The following is a 20,321-nucleotide window of genomic DNA, read 5'->3' on the forward strand; positions in this document are numbered from 1 at the left end:
ACATTCCTTTTATTGATTTCTTGCTTCATTCCATTGTGATGAAAAAAGATATAAGATATGAATTTTTTTTGAATTTGTAAAGCCATGTTTTGTGACCTATATGGTATATTCTAGAGAAAGTCCATGTGCTATTGAAAAGAATGTGCATTCTACCAGACCTGTTGGGGCACGCCTGTAATCTTAGCACTGGAGAGGCCAAGGCAGAATGATTACTAGATTAAGGCCAGTCTGGACACATAGCAACTCTGAGGCCAGCCTGTGCTATCCTATTTCAAAACAACAACAACAACACACACACACACACACACACACACACACACACACACACAAAGATTATGTGTTCTGCAGCTGTTAGATGGGATGTTTTGTGAATGTCTAAATCTATTTGACCAATATTATTGTTTACCACTAATGTTTCATTGTTGCTTTAGTTGTCTGGATAATATGTCTATTGATGAATGCAGGATGTTGAAATCTCCCACTGTTTTGTGCAGCCTCTCTCTCCATTTACATCTAGTAGTGTTTCCTTTATAAAACTGGGTGCTTCAGCATTTGGTGCATATAGATTTATAATCATTGTACCTTCTTGTTGAATTGATTTTTTGAACATGGTATAGTGATCTTTGTTTCTTCCTATAGTTTTGTCTTAAATGCTTTTTTTTTTATCAGATGTAAATATAACTGCTCCCTTTCGGTTTCTATTCACTTGGAATAACACTATTTTCCTTTCACTTTCAGTCTGTGTGATTTTAATTGGTATATAGATAATACCTCCAATAAAATTCACCTATATCGTGTGTATATGTTTATAACTATACTTATACATATATATTTATACATTGGGTTACATTCATATATATATATGTATATAATCCACTCAGCTAGTCTCTATATTTTAACTCAAGAATTCATTCCAATCAAATTAAAAATGATTATTGATAAAGAGTTACACTTATCATTTTGTTAATTTTTCCTGTATTTGTACTATTCAATATTTTCTTCTGTTGTTTTCTTCCCCTCTTATTCATCCTTGTGGTTTGACCATTTATACCATTTACAATGTTTGATCATTTTCTATTTTCCTTTTGTGTATCTGCTCATATAGTGTTATACTTCCACATGCTTTCATGATGGTAATTATTTTTCTCTCACTTGTTAGGACTCCCCTGGCGTCTTCTGTAGGCAATGGTCATCTTTCCCCTCAGTTTTTGCTTGTCTCAGCAGGGCTTTTTTTCTGTGCATTTCAGAAGGACAGTCTTGGTGGGACACTATTCTGGGGTTTCAGTTATATTGTTCAGGACTTGAAATATGACATCCTATTTCCCCATTGCTTGTTGGATGAAATCTGCTGTTAGTCTAATGGGGAAACCTGTAAATATGAGTTGGTGCTTTTCCCTTGAAGATTTTAGATTTTTTTCTTTGTCTTGTACTTTTGATGATATGATATGATATGATATGATATGATATGATATGATATGATATGGTATGGTGAAGATATTTTCTGGTGATGTCTGCATTTTGTACTACAAGCATCTTGAAATAGATGGTCATAACTTTCTCAAGACAAGGGAAGTTTTTGCTATTATCTCATTAAATAACTTTTCTATGGCCTTCACTTTTTTTCTCTTTGCTCTTAGACATACCAAAATGTGGGGTTTTGGCCATTTGATGGTTTCCCAAAGGTATTGAATGCTCTCTACTTTTTTGTTTTTCCTTTTTTTCATTTTGTGTGATTGGAACATTTCCAAAGACTTGTCTAGAAGTTCAAGCATTCTTTCCTCTGCCCATCTAGTCTATTCTTGAGGGTTTCAACTATTTTTTATTTAGCATATTGAGCTGATTCTAAGATTTCTGTATGGTTTCTTTACAAAATCTTTCTCTTTGATGAATTTCTCATTCATATCCTGCATTGTCTTCCTAATTTCATTTAACTCTGTATCAGTATTGCATTATATCTCATTGAGGTTTGTAAAACTCATTCTTTTAAATAAAATACTAGGCATTTCATCTCTATTGATTTGTGATCTGTTTCAAGAGTTATTCTGTTCCTTTAGAGGCATCAGATTTTCTTTTATCCCCATATTTCCTTTTCTCCTATATTGTTATTTGTACATCTCGTGGTGGATCAAGAAACTCTGCCCTTTGTATTAGATTATTAGATGACCTTCATTTTAGGTGACTTTCTCCTGAAAGTATGCCTCGGTTTGTACATTTGTTATGCAATATTGGCTCTATTTCCAGCTGGGCACTGGAAGGAAGGAAGGAAGGAAGGAAGGAAGGAAGGAAGGAGAGGAGGGAGGAAAGGAGGAAGGAAGGGGTGTAGTCTCCTGATTGCTTCTTTGGTTATAATTAATAAGTTTAGGCACTGTATGTGCCATGGGAGAGTCACAGTTGGATACTCTAGCAACTCAGGCCAGTATGGTGCAGACAACAATAGGTATGGGGAACTCAGTATGTGCTGTGTTATTCCTACAATGAGGTTGGTGTCTTTATCAGGTGATTGGGATTTCCTCAGGCACTGTTGATACTAAATCTACTATTAGCAAGGACCCATGGTGCTGACATCCCCAGCAGCAATGAGGGGACTAAAGCACATATCCTTTAACCAGTAAGTAGGTGGGCACAGATGATGCATAGGAAGAGCCAATGGCACAAACTAAAGCACCTCCTTTGTGGACTGTATACCCAGTCCAAAGAACAGCACATGTTCAGATAAGGTATGGGATTAAGGTGGTAAAAGGAATTGTACCTGTTAGGTGACAGCAGGAACCAGGGTGCTCCTCTTTGCCAGTGACAGTGCATTCCTGGGAGTAAGCCTGTAGCTGGCAACAGGCAAATTCCTCTTAGTAGTGCATCCCCAGTGGGGGGCAGCAGCTGGAACTGGGACTCCCCCTCCCATTCCTCCATCAGGTGTAGCCCAAATCCCAGGAGTGAAGGAACGGCTGTGGCCATGAGGATGCTAAAGTCTCTTTAGCACACCTCTATGCAGATAGTAGTGGGAATTCCAGTGTTCCATGCGTTTAGGCACCTGAGTAGGGTTTGGGGAAAGGGACAGTGGGAACCATGTTGGGCACCAACCTTTAATTATGGCCTGGTGCGAGTCCTCACACAGCTGGCCATGTCCTTGATTCCATAAAGCAAATGTCCTGATCAGGAGACCAGGTTCCTGAGAGTGGCAATCTCTGTTCCCTTCCATGTCACAATACCTGTCATCTGGAGTGCAGGAAATCCACCAGAGTTATGTCGCAGTCACTCTGTTGGGTCAAGTTTGAGTCATGATGCAGTTGCAGTCCACCCAAATCATTGAAGTGCAATGTCTGTGAATTCCCAGAGATTGGAATATGCAGGGGTTTCTGGCCCCTAGACTAGTCCAAACTCAGACAACACTCGCCTAAGCTGGCTCCTGACAATAGCACATTGTAGCACAGGAAGATGATGTGAGATACTATTCCAAAGCAAGGCTACTGTGAAGATTTCAGGTTAATATGTAAGTAGAATGTAAGCCTGTAAAAAACAATGTTCCAGACTGGAATTTAGATGTCTAAATATTACTACAAGTTTTCTGAAACTTTTATTACAATTTTCGCTGTCATCAGCTCTGCATGATAGTGTTTGATTTATGATATCCTCAACAGTCTTGGAAATTATTTTTTGTTTCATTGAAATTAATCTTTATCACATTCCTTGTTAACTTTGTAATCATGATTAGGCATAGTTTTAATAAATTGGATAATTTTTCACACTTAATTAACATTGTTGCATTTTATTTTGGGAATTATCTATTATCTCAATTTTAACATCTCTTCTCGTTCCATACATTTAATAAATATTTGTTTCTATTTGTACTTTATTTTTCTTTGTCTTATATTTAGTTCTCTAATACATATGAGACTTTGTGGCATATGTATGAGACAAGGATACAAATGAATATTATAGATACTTAACTCACTATCAAAGCACTGCTCTCTGACTAGTGATTCTCTTTGTCTCTGATAAAATGTGTTCTTTCTTAGTCATTGAAGTCTGAAGTATAAGAGTATATTTGTTTTATTTGTATTTCATTCACCTTCCCATCTATTATTTTGCCAGGGCATACTATTTTAGATATTATACATTTTTAAAGATTGGCCTCATAGTGCTCCCTTTACAAAATCTTAGATGTCTTTACTTGTATACTAATCCAGTTACACTTGAAATTAGCTTAATTTCAAGTTACAACCTTCCTGCCATTAAGATTCTGATTTTTAAATCTACTAGATAAGAATCTATCCTCTCTATATAGGAAGATGAAATCATATTTTCTTTTATTATTATTTTAGATACTTCCATAAAGTAGTATAGATTATGAAATTTTTCCTTCAACCCTCAGAAAACATTTATTGGTCATCTACTTAATTTCAGGAATGTGGTAGAAAAGAAGAAAACAAGTTTAAAAACTTACTAATTCTGAGGAGCTCAGGTTTCAGGAGAATTGCAGACAAGGAGACAGGAAAAGGATGAAGGGAGCAGAGAATGGTCAGGGTGCAGTGCTTAATACAAGGTCAAAAACTGAATAAAACACTGATTTCCAGTGGAGGGGGTTAGCTTTAGAAGAGTTTTGGAGGATAACAGGCAATTGGTGAAATGAGAAAGGGAGAACAGTTGTTTTAAAGGAAGGAAACAGCAAGTGCAAAGGCGCAGAGCGGTATTTTAATTCTGAAAGAGGAATGGTTAACCACAGGACTGCAATAATCTGAATCTGATTTTCTTTCATGAGGCATTGAGTGTTTCCTTGGCGGGTTATAAAAAGGGTTATAAAAATACCTTTATTTTACATAGGTGTCAAGGGGAGAGTATAGCAGGGAGATAAAGGAGTTGAAGTAAACAAAAAGGATTCATTGGTAATAAGTATGTATTGTATGAGTGAACAAATAGAATATTGAATGAATCAATGTGTTGCCAGAGTTAGCAGCTAAATTGTAATTGATAACCTGGTATGATTATTTTAATCCAGTGGGATGTCTGATATGGAAGACATATGTCAATGGGAAGCAATGAATACAAATTACTCATCAAAAATATTGAATATTTGAAGTCAGCTCTTCTTTCATTATTTTTCCAAATAAGTAATTGTGAATATGTAGAAAATATCTGTTATTATTTTGTTTATGTGTTGATTAGATAGACACTTTAACTATTTTAGCAATCTTTATAATTTTCTAGGTGATTTTGTTTTATTTTGTTTTAGGGATATAAAATAATAAGTCCTGAAAAATAACAGCTTTGTGTCCAGATTTCTAATATTTCTATTGTTTTCTTCTGCTTGTGTGTTAATATATTGACTAGAATTTCCAGAAATAAGTAAATATTATAGTAGAAGAGAGTTTTCTTTTGCTCTTCACAATGGAAATGTGATAACATTTCTCACATAAATTGATGACTCTAAAAATAAGATATTTTTTAATATGTTAAACTTAAGAACGACCCATTACAATCCTATTTTAAGGATGTTTCTAAGAATTACTAGGAAGGTTTGAAATCAAATGACTTTTGGTTACCTATTGAAATTCAGATGCACATTTCTGACTAATAGATGTGTGATCAACTGATGTGTCATATTAAATTAGTCATCCCACAATCTTTAATCACCTTTGAGATAAAACATTCTCAGATATCATATATTATTCTTCTGAAATAATGCTGTTTTAATTGTTTCATTTTATGCAACATTTAAAAATTTTTATGCCTATAACTAAGATTCATCTTTTATTATCTTATAATTGATTTTACTATGATTTATATTTGCAGATATGACTCTGAAAGATCATAAAATTTGTACAAAATATTTACTTGTGATAATCAATCCATGCTTAATGAGTTGAGAAAACTAATATATTGCAGATAGTCATCAGTGAGGATCATTTTTTGCTAAATGTCCTTGGGCAAATTATCTTTCTGAGGCTTACCTGAATAGGAAGGGGTTTGGACTGAACTCCATGGTCACTCCAGCTCTAGCAACCTGCCAGTTTCTATCCATAGAGCTGTCCCTGCAGCTTCATGCTAATAAGCAAAGCAGAAAAAGCTTAAGAGCAGTAGTCCTGTATGAGGTAAAAATGACCATATAGCCTTATGACCCTGGCAGATATGGACTTTCATTTGCAAACAGCAGCAATAATAACAACACTACAACCACACAATATTCTGTTGTCCATCTACTTGAACTCATGAGAAGTTGGCACTGAAAATGGTGACCCTATGATTTATCTTCAATTGCTTTGGAAGACTGGACCAACCACCTCTTGCTGCTTTGTCCAATTCCCCTAAAATGCTGAATCTAAAAGGCACTTAAGTGGAAGTTCTGGAGTCCTTCTGCCATTTACTAGCTTTGTGGTCTTAATCATCACTTAATCCTTTTGGTATCAGCTTTCTTACTTATAAGATGGAATCATTTAATTAAAATTTAGCTCTTAAGTTTTATGAAATGAGAAGCCACAAGCAAACAATCCTGTAATAAAATTAAGTTATATAGTAATTTGAAGTTTACTTTTACAAATATTTGTTTAGTTGATCTTAACAATGTTGACAAGCAATTCAGCAAAGTATCTGTGACCTTCTTTCAAAGTTGGGTTTAGACTGTAGAGAATCTGGTAGTTAGCCCAATGTGCTTAGTAAGTGGCAGAGTCCAAGACTCCTAATTTTTCAACTATGTTCTCCTAATATGTCATGTTTTCTTTCATTAAATCCAGCAATGACCCTAGTATACTTTTCAAGTGTTCTATCACCTTATTCAGCTCTATAAATTATGAGAGCCTATTATAACTATTCCTTTGGGGTTCAGCCTTGAAACTCTGTTCATTTATGACTTTTAGCAATGCAACAATAACACTTTGTTAGTATATATGTTTAAATGTTATCTTGAAAAGTACTCCATCTAACATGTATTCCTTCTTTTCCTGATTCTCTTTCAGATAGCAGTTCTGTGGATGAAAAGGTTTTAAATCATACTTTTTCTTCCCTCCTGAGGGATCTTGTCTTTTGTACATGTTTGTTTGTGACATATTAGACCTGTTTTGGTTGTGAAATGTGCATGTCATCCCAGCTTTCCATTCTTTGGTTGTCCTTTAAGTGTGCCCTAATTTGTTGCATTTATGAAGAGGTCACACCTTGCCAGCTGCGCTTACTTTAGCTTATACCTGCCAATCTAGGGGTCTGCTACGGTCAAACAGCATCTGTTCTTAAGTCTGGCTTAGTCATGACTTTCCTGACTGATTCATGGTCTCCACTGTACATACTGAGTTCTAAGGGCAAATAGTATTTGAAATCTGATGTATTCTCCTAGACTCTGCCAGTGCTTTTGTTTAAATGCTGACAGCTAATTTCGAAACCTCCACTCACAAAACACAGCTTTGACTTGGAGCTGACCCTGCTTAGCATCTGTCATACTAGGTGTTACATGTGTAGTGCAGTTGACCTGTGTCCCAAATTCGCATCCATTTAGCTGTAGTATGCTAAAAACCTGTTTGTTTTGTTTTTTCTTATTCATTTAAGGCTCGAATAGTAAGTGGCACTGATTTGGATGCTTCCAGATCCTCTGCACTCCAGGTGTTTGGAGGGTAAGTACCTTCATAACCTTTCTGATTCATTCCATTTGTCAATAGCACTTGGCTGTGTTCTCAACACATATTTTCAGTGCAAGGTTTTTTCATGATGGTATAATTAAGTAAGCTCACTGTTCCTTTATTTTTGTCACAGTAAAATCGCTTTTATACTGTTTCCTTAAAAATTAATGAGACACATGCTTATGACAAATTTGAATCTGAATGTATATATAATTTCACCATATATACATATATAAAAAAGAAAACTGAAATCGTATAACCAGTTTCATAGATACAATTTTCATAATTGTATTTATGTTACCACAATTAATGCTAAGGTTTGATCTGCTTACTTGCACTTAATGTGTGAACATCTTTTCATGTCAATAATTTAATGAATGTAATCTATACCATTTTTTCCACAGTTTCATAGTAGTGCATATCAAAATATTTAACATTTAGTCACAAAATAATGTATGACGTATTCTCCATGTAAATCACTCAGAAAAGAAGTATCTTCTTCAACGCCCCAAATTACAAATTGATGTCACTTTGACAGGTATATTCACATTACTTTTTCTGTGTGCTTGCATTCATATCTATGTGCATACAAAATCAGTTCTGTATTATGATCCATGTGTGTTTTAACATAAACTGGGCCACAAGCACTAGTTTTAATGCTTACTTTGTACCATGAACTGTTAGAATTGTTTCATATATAATGACTTATTTGATTCTTACAATGGCCTATGAGGTAAGTACTATTTTGACATTCGTTTTAAAAATGAGAAAAATCACTACATGAAACACTTAAAAATGTATTAATACAGTTAGTAAATGGCAAAGTCAGTTTTCCAGCTCAGATAATGTAGTCTCTATAATGTATTGTTTTGGCAACTTGAAGTTTTCTTTCTCTCTTTTCTCCTTTTCATTTCATTTAACAATGTGCCTTGCAAAAATTTACACTTCATTATTTCTAAGTGATGCAGATATTTCAAAGTATTTGTTATAATTATTAGTGTATTTGTCTTAGTTGATACTCAAAATTATTCATAGGTACCATTGTTGTAAATGATGTTGCATGAATGATTCACTAGTTAGATTTTTTCAAAGTATAATTTGTGGAGTAAAGCTTTTACACAGTTTAATAAGCATATACATATATATGCATATATATGTAAGTGTTAAATTTTGAATACAGCTGAATACAATATAAACAGAAGCAAAAATTATATATATAATGTTATAGACATAATTATATGTATGTTGGGGGTTAGTCATAAAGTTTCACTGTTCTATTCTGTTTTATAACATTCTTATTCTTTTAAAATGAATCTTTTGTTAAATATATTCACATGGTCCTTTTTTTAAATGAAACATTTGTAAAATTTAAAGTCTCAACCACATACCACCTAGCCCACTCAGAGCTGTGAGCTTAGCTCCCTCTCCATCACAGGTGGAACTGGAAGATCACTGACTACTCCATCCCTGGTGCTATCCTCAGTAAAAAGCAGGATTTAGGCACATCTCTGTGGGTAGGCCAGTTGTTGGAATACCCAAACTGGTGCTTCCTGGGGCATAGCCACTGCTGTACATTTTGTTTGTTTTTAAGAAATGGGAATATCGTTATTGGCTCCAACCATTTGCAAATTCTTCAGACGGAGCACACCCTTCTGCAAACTGTCTGTTTTAGCTATCCCTGCTTCCTCCTAGACAAAGCACAGCCTGACTTTTGTCTTCCCATTTAGTTTTTCTCCTTTATTCTCTCTTTCTGTGTTAATTCACTAAAATAGTTGCTGTATAGTCTATTTTCATAAACTATAAAATTGAGTAACTGGTTAAAAGTAGACTTGCAAATCAATCTTAAATAGGATGGGAAGATCTGATGGGATGGGGAAAGGGAAAAATGCTTTGAGATAAACAAAATACATGTACTTTGGGTGTGTTTTGCTGTCATTCTGAGGATAGAAAGGATGGGTGTTGGAATGTCCCTGTCCACAATGTGGTACCTGTACATACTATATTAACAGGCATGTTTGACTTTCTTAAAGGACATTAGTAGCAGCTGTAGATCTTGTTTGAAAATCCCATGGATCATTCCTGGTTTTTTGACTCTTGCATTTATATCTCCTTTTTATGATTGTTACTGACCCATGTCTTTTTGGGGAGGTGTAAAAATATTTGAAATAAAAATGTTTACAAATGAAGTTAAGAAGAGTGATTTTGTGTTTCCCTGAATGCTAATTTCCTCTTGAACAACTTGAATAGTGCATCCATATATGAGCCTTCAATTATAAGCTCTTTGGGAAGATTTGTTCATTTTAGTTTTCCTATAAGTATTTAAATATCTTTCTTAATATAATGCAATATGACTATATCACTCTAAATATCCTAACTTCTATTTTTCTAGGAAAACATTTAAAAATAGGGAACAGTTACTCCTTCATGATAGTATGAGTATATTCTTTAGTTTTCTTCCTTCATATTCCCTACTCAGTTCAAAGCCAAGCCTCATTCATCCTTCCTCTTCTTTCTTAATTGTCAATGAAAAAAATAATTTACATCCAGTGAAACTAAATCATGGAGCTGACAATTTTGCTTTCTAATTTTTACTCAGCTTTCTTTACATTTTATGTAAGAGTTGCTGAAAAAGACATGTCAACCTTCATTATTCTTTCACGTCTGCCACCATAAAGATTCAGATAGGCTCTGGTAAAGGAATTGGGAAAGGGAGAGAAAGTGAATTTTTAAAAAAGGGTAAAAGAGAAGACTGGAAGGATGCAGCCTATATGGATTTCATTTTATACATTTGTAAGATTTTGGTAACTTTTGTCATATCTGTAAGCAAAGATTCTACAGAAAGCACACACCAAGACATCACCAGATGTATAACATTGATTGGGAAGAACATTTCAGAGATAAAGTGGAGAAGCACAAGTAGGCAAGGAATGACCATGATATGGATTTAACATTTGTAAAAGGATGGAGGATTAGGTATGAAAAGACTAAACTGAATTCAAGAAAGAAGAGTCGGGCAGATGAACAGAGAGTCCCAGGGAGAAGGCTTCTTGCTGGAAGAGCCCTACATTGGGCCTAAGTGCTCCATTGACTCCACTGTGTTCAGTCACTGGTTGAGAACCATTTCTGTAGACTATGGCCCAGAGGTAAATGCTATAGAGGAACATCAGCTGAAAGCTGCATCAAACTATCATATTCTCACTAGGTTCTCTCTCAGGGACTTCTCCGAGTACCCAGCATCAATTCAATGAAACCACTTTAATAAGTGATAGTGAATAAAGTGACATGAGTAATTTCCCCAACCTTGAATCATCTTCTTAATTAGAGCAGCACTCCTTTGGTTACAAAGAGTTTCATTGGCTGGATTAAGGGAAACATTGATAGGTTTTCTTTTTTTAATTGATACATTGTGTCATTTACAAAAGTTCTTATAATATATCAAATATATCATCCTTGAATTCACCCCCTCCATCATCCTCCTTTATCCCTCCCTACCCCCTTTCTGGAACAGTTTCAACCATTTACATTAACATGTATACAGTATTTGCACCTATTTTATTCTCTTTTCACCTATTTTATTCTCTTTTCATTCCCTAAATACCAGCCTTATTGGCAGCAGAACTAAGGAAATATTATAAAATAGTGATGGAGTTTAGGAAGGACAGTTTGTAAATGGAGAGTCTCATCTTCTTTGTTCCTTTTCTCCACTAGTTATTCAAGTTTTCCTCTGTAGGATTTTTCTCATGGGCACCGATTTATTTTACCTCATATGAAGTAAGGCTTACTCCTTGTCCATGGTCCTGAACCAGACAGAGGCTGTTTTCCTTAATCCCAATAGTCTGGTAATTCCTGTCTTTACCATGACCAAAATTATGGAAACTTGTGTGAAAAGAGGCAGTAGTGAAAGGGGTAAGTAAAAGGCAGAAGAAGAGAAAAATAGAGATATATTATTGAAGGACAGGATGCTAAAGGATTGCAAATAGAAAAAAGAAGCTTCTGTTTTGATCTCATTTTCAAGTGGGAACAATTGCAAGAAAGAGAAAAAGAATTGTGTGCCAAGACTTCCAAGGTTGTTCAGTTATTGTCATGAACAAATAACTTGGTGAATATGAATAAACCAATAACCAAAGTTCTTTATTCTTTTTATTTTATAATTTACCGTATTTACAATAGCATTTTTGTTATTATTGTAGAACCTAACCAGACAGAGTTAGGTCACACACTATATCCATGCAGCTAGTTTAATTTCATATTGATATTTGTAAGATAGCTCTGACATTGCTTTTATATTTCTCTATAATGTTTAGAAGGTTATATACTATCCTCACGTCCTCTTTCTGTTCACTCTTAGTCTTGACTTCTCTACCTAGGGCCTAAAAGCATCCATTTAACATATAAGCTAAGGTTTTTCTTATTTTTCCAGGGCCTCCTAACCTACTTTTGCTCATAGAAACAGTTCTTCTCTTTAGTGGCTGAGAACTTTTTGTTTCAGTTTCTCCTATCTAATTCACAGATCTGATTCTTCCCTTTACCTTCAAGCTAATTTTCCTCTTTTTCAGGGGTCAAAAATTCTCCTCAGCCTACACAATCACTACTTCCACTGCTATAATCCCTTCCCATGGGTCAAGAGCTGACCCTTCACAAACATCCTTGCATGCTCTCTGTCAAGTTTGACAAGTATTAAAAACATGACAGCTCCCACACAATGCAGTTTGTGTCAATCACAGTAGAGGTCACTCTGGAGGAAAATGGGAGTCTTTCCTTTGGCTTTTCAGTCAGTTATTTTATAGAAAAACTTCCTTTCCCTCCAGAGAATTTGATAATAAGTTTTCTATAGATTAAGGTAAAACTGAATTTGAGATTTTTAGTTATTAGAAAGATTTTCAGATGCAATCTGGGCCCACTTTCTCAATTCATCATTGCATAGTATTTTAGTTCCATGTTCATATTTTCTCAACTTAGTTGTATTCACTGCCATCATCTCAACTAAAACTTGGTTTTAGCCCTCAGTGCCTTTTACCTTGGCAACTGCAAACTGAAATTTCTTCAATTCTTTCTTCCCTTTAAATCCAATCACTATACTGTTAAAGATTAATCTCCTCAGAGTACAGTGTTTCCCTACGTAAATGTATTTAATACCTCTTATTTTTCTTCAATTTAATGCATATTTCTTTCTTGTGGATTAGAACATCTTTCTATTAGATTAGAAGTGATTTCTATTTCTCTCTCCTTTTATTATCTCCCCTTTCTGTGTTCCCATTGGTTTGTGTCATTCCTATAGCATATATTAATTGCTTAAGTTACATAAATTTAAAAATATTTTTATCCTCACACTTTAAGGCATTTAAAGGAAGCTGACTTGCTTAAACAATTATAGAAAAACAATTTTTGTCATTTCTAGAATAACAATTGGGGCCAGAAGGTAGTAATGTCAGCTTGAAAGCAGCCTCAAGTGAATGTAGGGAAAGCCCCAACTCTAAGGTGGACTCTGGGGTTGTATCAGGGCTGTTAGTCCTCAGCATCCTGCTTGCAGTATTCCCACAGAGTAGGTACATTAAGTCCTAAACACCAATCACATTTTTACTTCCATTATGTAATAGTATTTATGAATATGAAACCTGAAGATGATTCTGGGTTTCAGGCAAGGGCAACCCCAAATTGTATTCATTACATGAAACTACTCTTCGATTTTTAAAGACAATGGGTTCATTTTTAAGATCTTAAGAATGCATGTGACCTTACATCCACATGAACCCAAGACACAGATGACAGCTTTACTTTAGGGAAGGAAATCACAGTCACCATCAGCTCTGTCAAATTTTCTCCACCCAGTTCCTGACACTGGAGTTTTCTGCAGTTTGTGTGCATAGTACTCATTGGCTGATTATAGGGGCCTGTTGTTCCTTTTATGTATGTGTAGTTGTCAATCAAGAACACATCCAACATGAAATTTGACTTCCCTTGCTTTCTGTGAATCACTAACTCCATCTCTTACATACTTTAAAGAAATCCTAACTCATGTACTTTCAAAAGAGTGTGTTTGGTAAAGCTGTGATGTAAATTGTATCATGCACCCAACTCCCAAGGCTAATCTTTTCTCAGGTAGAAAATTAAGGCCACCAAAGTTAGAATTAAGGCCATATGGTTAAGTGCGGTGCTTCTTCTCCCTCCCTACCCTCTTGACTCCCATTTGACATTTCCTTTCTCATTTCAGGTTCTAACTCAGAAGCATACATACATCTCAACCCAGTGCTAGTCATATTCTGTTTTGACTTTGAACATCATAGGAGGACCCACCTAATACTGCAAACACTGGAGACAATCCAGTCTCAGAAAAATTAAATTCCTAATTAGGAAACCTGAGAAGTATGCTGGTCCTAGTGGTAAATGCTTATAATATCAGGAATCCAGAGGCAGAAGCAGGAGGATCTCGAGTTTGAGGCCAGTCTGGATTACATACTAAAGCCCTGTTCCAAAACAAAGAAAATAAAAAACATATAAAGAAATTAACATCAGAAACAAAACCTCAGAAGAGTATATTTATTGAAGAAAACACCACAGAGAAGCAATACATTTTTCTAATGGCTTCTCTGTCTTCAACTTTCTTACTGAAAATGTGTATATCACTACACAGTTCCAGTACTTTAAAACAGATTCTTATCATGACTTCCACATCACAGGCTTGGCTTAAATTTTTTAGAAAGTCAACGAATTTTAAATACATCACACGGAATCAAGTTTAATTCTCTAATGCTTTGTAGGTATTGTATGAGATTCAGGGAGAACAAACTAAAATCACTGATGTATCCTTCAGGAAAACATGAGTTGAGTAGTCAATCTTAAAACAGAGCCAGTTCAGTAACTGTAGAAAGTAGCATCTGTTATATTGAGCAGAATAATCATCTGTGCTAGAAAACTACCAGCTATTAGCTTAAAAACATTGAATATAACCCCACTAAACAAGACAGAAGTTCTCATAAATACCATGGATCTTAATCCTATTGACTCTTTCTAAAATATAACTGATATGGCTATTGAAGACATGTAACAGATAAAGCATCTTAGGGAAGAAAAAGGAGCACTCAAAATAACTATAGAGTACATTTCTTGAATTTCCCAAGAAAGCATATTTAGATTTTGATTTAGTAAGCAACACCACCAGGGATGCTGAACCTGAAAAAAGAAGGTTCAGAGAAAAATTTTAAGCCCTCTCACAATCTTAAAAGTTTATTTCATCCCACATTAATAGTATATTCTATCCTAATATAATCACCATATGTTAAGTGGTTCTGTGAAACAAACCCCCAAACTTCAGAGGCTTAAAACAATGATTCCAGTAGTCTTATCTACATTCACTCATCTGGAAGGCAGCCAGTTTTCACCTGCCTGGTGGTTGTGTATCACTCATTATCCAACTGTCCAGACCAAGCTTGATCATATGACAGGAAGAGGCTTCTAAGTGACAAGTGAAAGCATATAAAGTCATTCTAATCCAATGCTAGAACCAACACTTGTCACCCTTGCTGCATTCTCTTGTAAAACAAGTCAAAAGCCCAGCTGGGAATCAGGAATGTGAAAATAAACTCTTCCCTCTGTATGGAAGAAATGAATAACTATGTCATTTTTTATGCTAAACATAATTGTGCATATCAGCAAATATTCTTCTAATTACATACTTTCCATACCTTGAAAAATAGGACATTATTTTCTAAGTTTGCCCCTACTTCCAGCATAGCATTCTTTGAATTTAGCATAGTAAAACATAGCAGTTGCTACAAAAACATTAGAATCTTATTTCTGGTTTTTATCCAATTATCTCAATTATAATACAGCATAAAATGTGATTACTTTCCAGATGGGAAAGTATTACTGTGCAAATTTAAAAGAGGAAACATTTTTAATTGGGAGTTATCAGAGCAGACTTCATGGAGAAGTGGCATTGAATAGAAACTTAAACTTGTGATGCAGTTTTGGCCTGTGGATATACAAAAGAAAATGGAGATTAGGAAGTAGTACAAACCTTGAGTTGCTTCGTGGGCAAGAAAATGCATTGGATGTTTTACAGTTTTCACTGTTCAAATCGCTCACAACTTTTATCAAATTTATGAATAGGTATTTCACATCTTTATATTATTACAAATAATGATTTTTACTTTAGTTTTAGATTTATTGCAAGTATATAGAAACATGATTGATTGGTTTTTATTTAGAAACAATTTTTACACATTAATCTTATATTCTGCAACCTTATTTGACTCTCTTAATAATTTTGGGATCACTTTTGTGGATTCCTTAGGGTTTCCTATGTAGACTATAAATAAAGATAGTTTTACTTTTCTCTTTCCAAAAAAAAAAAGAAAGAAAATGCATTGGACAAGGTGTCCGAGCACGTGGAGCAGAGAAGTAGGGTATATGTTTAGAAAGATAATTTGAAAGACTGAATGCCTGACAGAAAATAAGAAGTATTCTATTAATTTTTGAATAATATATCAGTGGGAATACCTGCATCTTGTTAAGATTGACTCAGGTGTTCTGGGAACATAACTATTAAACAATAACTTCTGGGTGGCGCTGACAATGAGAAGCAAGAAGCTAGTGAATTTATATTCCTGAGATTATATAGTTTGTATTAACTAGCAGAGTCATCTGTCAAAAATATGGGAAACATTTTTTAGAAAGGAATTAGTCTCCAGAAGCAAGGGCACTCATGCATAGCAGGCATCTCTTTTGCTTTGAGTACTTTTACACAACTCTGTCAACCATGATAAGCATCACTGTAACCTCTTCTTGTTATCTTGCTGTTTAGACTCTAAGGTGCCAGGTAAGAAAGGCCAAAGCTTGAGATGTGCAGAAGCCATGAGTGCCTGAAGTATATAAGTACAAATCCTTTCACACAATATATCTGCAATATGATCTTTACAAATAAAGATCCTTTGAGGAAATAATACCTGATTCACAGAGTGACAAGCAGAGAACCTCTTGGGTCTTAATGCATTATTTGAAAAATGTGGATAGAAATTATGATCACATTGTATCTAATACAGTCACAGGATCATTTAGTGTTTCTCAACACTTTTTATTCTAGCACAAATAATAGAAAGTGGTAGTTTATGATATGCTATAGAAAAAGTAAGTATTGTGATCAATAGCAGGGTTTTCTTAATGCAGTAAAGTTTTCCAGGCTAAACCAAGGAAAGTTCTGGGAAAACTGAGATCAATTAGTCAACCTACATGGTCTAGGGGACTCTATGCCCCAAGTGATTACTCAAATTTTTCCTTTGATACCAGCATCAGGTAACACATGGGTAGCTCAGTAGAATCTCTCATTTAGAAAGTTAAATTAGGAATGTGCTTCTTTTCCTACACCTCTACTTCTCTGGGGTTTTGCCTTAGAAAATGCATGGATTCAAGCTTGAAAAAGTGATTGCCTACGCCAGGCAGCTACTTGTTATATTTTATTGACAGTAATTGTTTACCTCTTTGTTGCAAACTTTTCCTTCCAATTACTGAAAACTGGAGCCTGGGCAAGGATTTATTTCACTATGTTTGGCAAGAGGACCAACATTTTGTTGCAGTCAAAGCTCAAAAGAGATCTCCCCGCTGCTGAGAAACTCAACACATTAGCCCACCATAGTGTGTCTTATTTATTATACTTTAGCTATTTTATGTTCACCATTGAGCAGGCTACAATATAGCAGTTAGTAAACATGCTGATATAATAATTTCAAAGTTTCTCTAGTATTCAAATTCTATTTAGACCAGCGGAGCAGGGAGAATGAACATAATAAAATTCTGATATAATATTAATATCAATAGATTTGAATAAAAGAAAAAACTAGATGAAAAGGATTGTAACATTTGAATACACAGTTCAATAGCACTGTTAGTTCTATTGCTTTTTTATTAGAGTAAAAGATACAAAGTGTAAGGTCATTTCTTGTGCATATTGTATTTAGCTCAGAAGAAAGTTGAGAGGAAAAGACAATGGAAACTGAAAAGAAAAACTAAGTGGTCCCATGGCTAGAATGTATCTTAGAGATGTTCTGGCATTTATGGCCTAACTTCAGGCAGGAACACATGAATTAGTGGCCCAGTTTGGTAAACCCAAAAGGTATTATTGAAACATAAGTGTTCTAAAGATAGGCTGATGCCAAGGGGAAACATGGGTTTATTTGCCTGTTTTCAAACATGTTTTTCTAACTCCAAACACCTGAAGGATATTTTGGTTCACCATTTTGGTTGCTCATTGTGACAGTGGTACCCTAGAGAAAGTTTAAGAATTGTGAGAAGGCAGAAAAGGCACATGTACCTTCCTCTTTCTTTAAACGTGTATCACTTGCATTTCCTGTCCTCCTTTGAGAAAAATTCATGTTTTACATCATGAGAAGCCTGCAAAGGCATTTTAACAGTGAGTTTCAAAGATCAAATCTTTCTTGTACAAAAACTAAGGTGGAAGGGAAAAGTATGATATGAGTTAGAAAATATGAAATGATAGTCAAATAGAAATGTTGGGTAGACATGGGTGAAGTTGTAGTGATCTGAGATTTAGCTCTACAGTAGTGATAGCTACATGGGAGTAGCATAGAGTGAGTGTAGAAGCCTAGACTGAATGCATAAGACAGGAGATGTTTGTTATACCCCCCTAACAATATATTATACCTTGTTCTTTATATCAAGTAAAAGAAAATTATGGCACATGCTTGTGTCATAGAAATGGTAAGTTATCACTCCAGGATATTGTTAACTTCCTTGTGTTCCAAGAAGTAGCCACTCATCCTCTTTTTTGATTTAAAAGTATAATTCATGAACTTCAGATTTGCTATAAGTTCTGATGTCTGGAAACAAATTCTAGCTAAGCACTTATCCAGCATTATAGCCATGGAAAAACTGCCTTATTTCTCTAAAATTATATTTTATCTGTATAAAGTTATAATTACAATTTCTACCTCATTTGGTTGCTATCCATACTAAATTAATGAACATATGTGAACATTAAACACTGCCTCATAGAAAACACACATTCATTACATGTTGGTCATTAATAACTGGTCCATGTTTTGGAATATCCTTCAGTATCTATCTTCATTAGATTTCTGATAAGTTTTAAAGATAAAACTATATTTTAATAAGAACTGAAGTGCTTATTATAATTAAGAAAAATAACTAAATCTGAACATTGAGATTGAACTGTTAGTCTAAGCAGAGCAAAGACAAACCATGTGGGTGTAGGGGAGCTTTAAACTAAGGCATACGGCTCAGCTAATTCACCTTCAGTGGATTGTTGTGAAAAACTATTTCATCTGTATTTCATCTCCAGGTCATTCTACAAATTAAGTAATAAGCAAGAGCTTTCAGCTGGCCAGTCCGAGCTCAATCAATGGCATCTAGTGCTTGCCAAGGTACACACAGGCAATTTGACAGTCATAGAAGACATCCCGAGACCAGTGACCTTGTCCAGTTAAACACTGGCAAATTTAAATAGTTACAAATTGAATCTTATTTCAATTTCTCTTATAATGTAAATCAATATCTTACCAGTTATTTTAACAAGTTCAGAGTTGTTTTAGTTTTTGTGTTTTGTTGTAGATTGGATACTGCAAACCTTTGGTCAATTATCATTAGAAGTTTGACTTTTTCTGAGCAATGACATATCTGTGTCATTCAGGGATTTGTGATTTTGCTGAAGCACAAATTTAATGTTGGTTATACAACATTCTCACTTCAATGCTTCCTTTCTCTCTAGTAATTAGGAAGTTATATGATATAGGCACATTGTTCATGTTATCTATAAATCTTTGTGTGTGACAAGGGCTTACAGTTCAAGATTTGTTTTTTTCCCTTTTTAGCAGATAATCTATACATATATGTGATTTTAATGAAAAAGCCAAGTATTGTAGTTCATGCCTACAATTGTACCTACTTATGAGGAAAAGATTGGGAGGGTCGAGGTTTGAGATTAATCCTGGCAAACAACTAATGAGATCCCATCTTAACCAATAAAAAGCTGGGAATGGTGTCACTAACCTGTTATCCCACCAATATGGAAAGGGTAAATAGGGGATAGGGATCCAGGCTGGCCTCAGCATAAAACCAAGAGCCTATCTCAAATTCACTAAAGGAAAAAGGGCTAGTGTTTTGGCTCAAGTGGTAGAGTACAAATGCAAAGCCCCAAGTTCAAACCCCAGGACTGCCAAATAAAAAATGGAATTATTTGAGTATCATATTAATAAATCTAATAATTTTCACTTAAAGGTATTAATGATAATAACTAATTCCAAAAGAATTAAGGTGAACATAGGCAAGTAACTACCATATGCTTCCCAGTAACTTGTCTATTTCTCTCTTTGGTTCCCCTCTGGTCTCAACCTCTGTGGATTGCAGAATGTAGAGGCCTGACTATTGGCTTGTGCCACTGTGAGTCATGGATGGGCAGACTAGAAGTTATCCAAAGAGAATATCTGAGCCAGCCTTGTGATCAGAGAGAGAACATTTAAACTATTGTGGACTCATTGTAAGACTTCCTGGCAAGGAGATTTCAAAACTCTGTCTCTCTTAAACATATTCTGGTATTTTATCTACTCAAGATACTGTTTATCAAAACCAGACTCCCACTTTTAAATGAATTTTGGTTATGACTTCTTTCCTTTGAGTCTAGTTCCAGGAAATAGACAGTTCCCCACTATTAATGAGAAAGGTTCTCTCAGTCTTCCTCCATCTCCTTCCATC

The 20,321-nt window shown here is 34.9% G+C and overlaps 1 protein-coding gene across 1 annotated transcript in view; it reads left to right on the forward strand.

Annotated features, from left to right (window-relative positions):
* The window catches only part of Unc13c (unc-13 homolog C), a 541,194-nt gene that overhangs the window by 103,010 nt on the left and 417,863 nt on the right, over positions 1-20,321 (forward strand). The window contains exons 2-3 of the mRNA XM_074065986.1: positions 6,948-6,970; positions 7,528-7,592. Of these exons, the coding sequence (XP_073922087.1) occupies positions 6,948-6,970; positions 7,528-7,592 (88 nt within the window). The remainder of the gene's footprint in view (positions 1-6,947; positions 6,971-7,527; positions 7,593-20,321) is intronic.

This window comes from Castor canadensis, chromosome 2 (assembly GCF_047511655.1).
Source record: "Castor canadensis chromosome 2, mCasCan1.hap1v2, whole genome shotgun sequence".
Classification (NCBI taxonomy): Eukaryota; Metazoa; Chordata; class Mammalia; order Rodentia; family Castoridae; genus Castor; species Castor canadensis.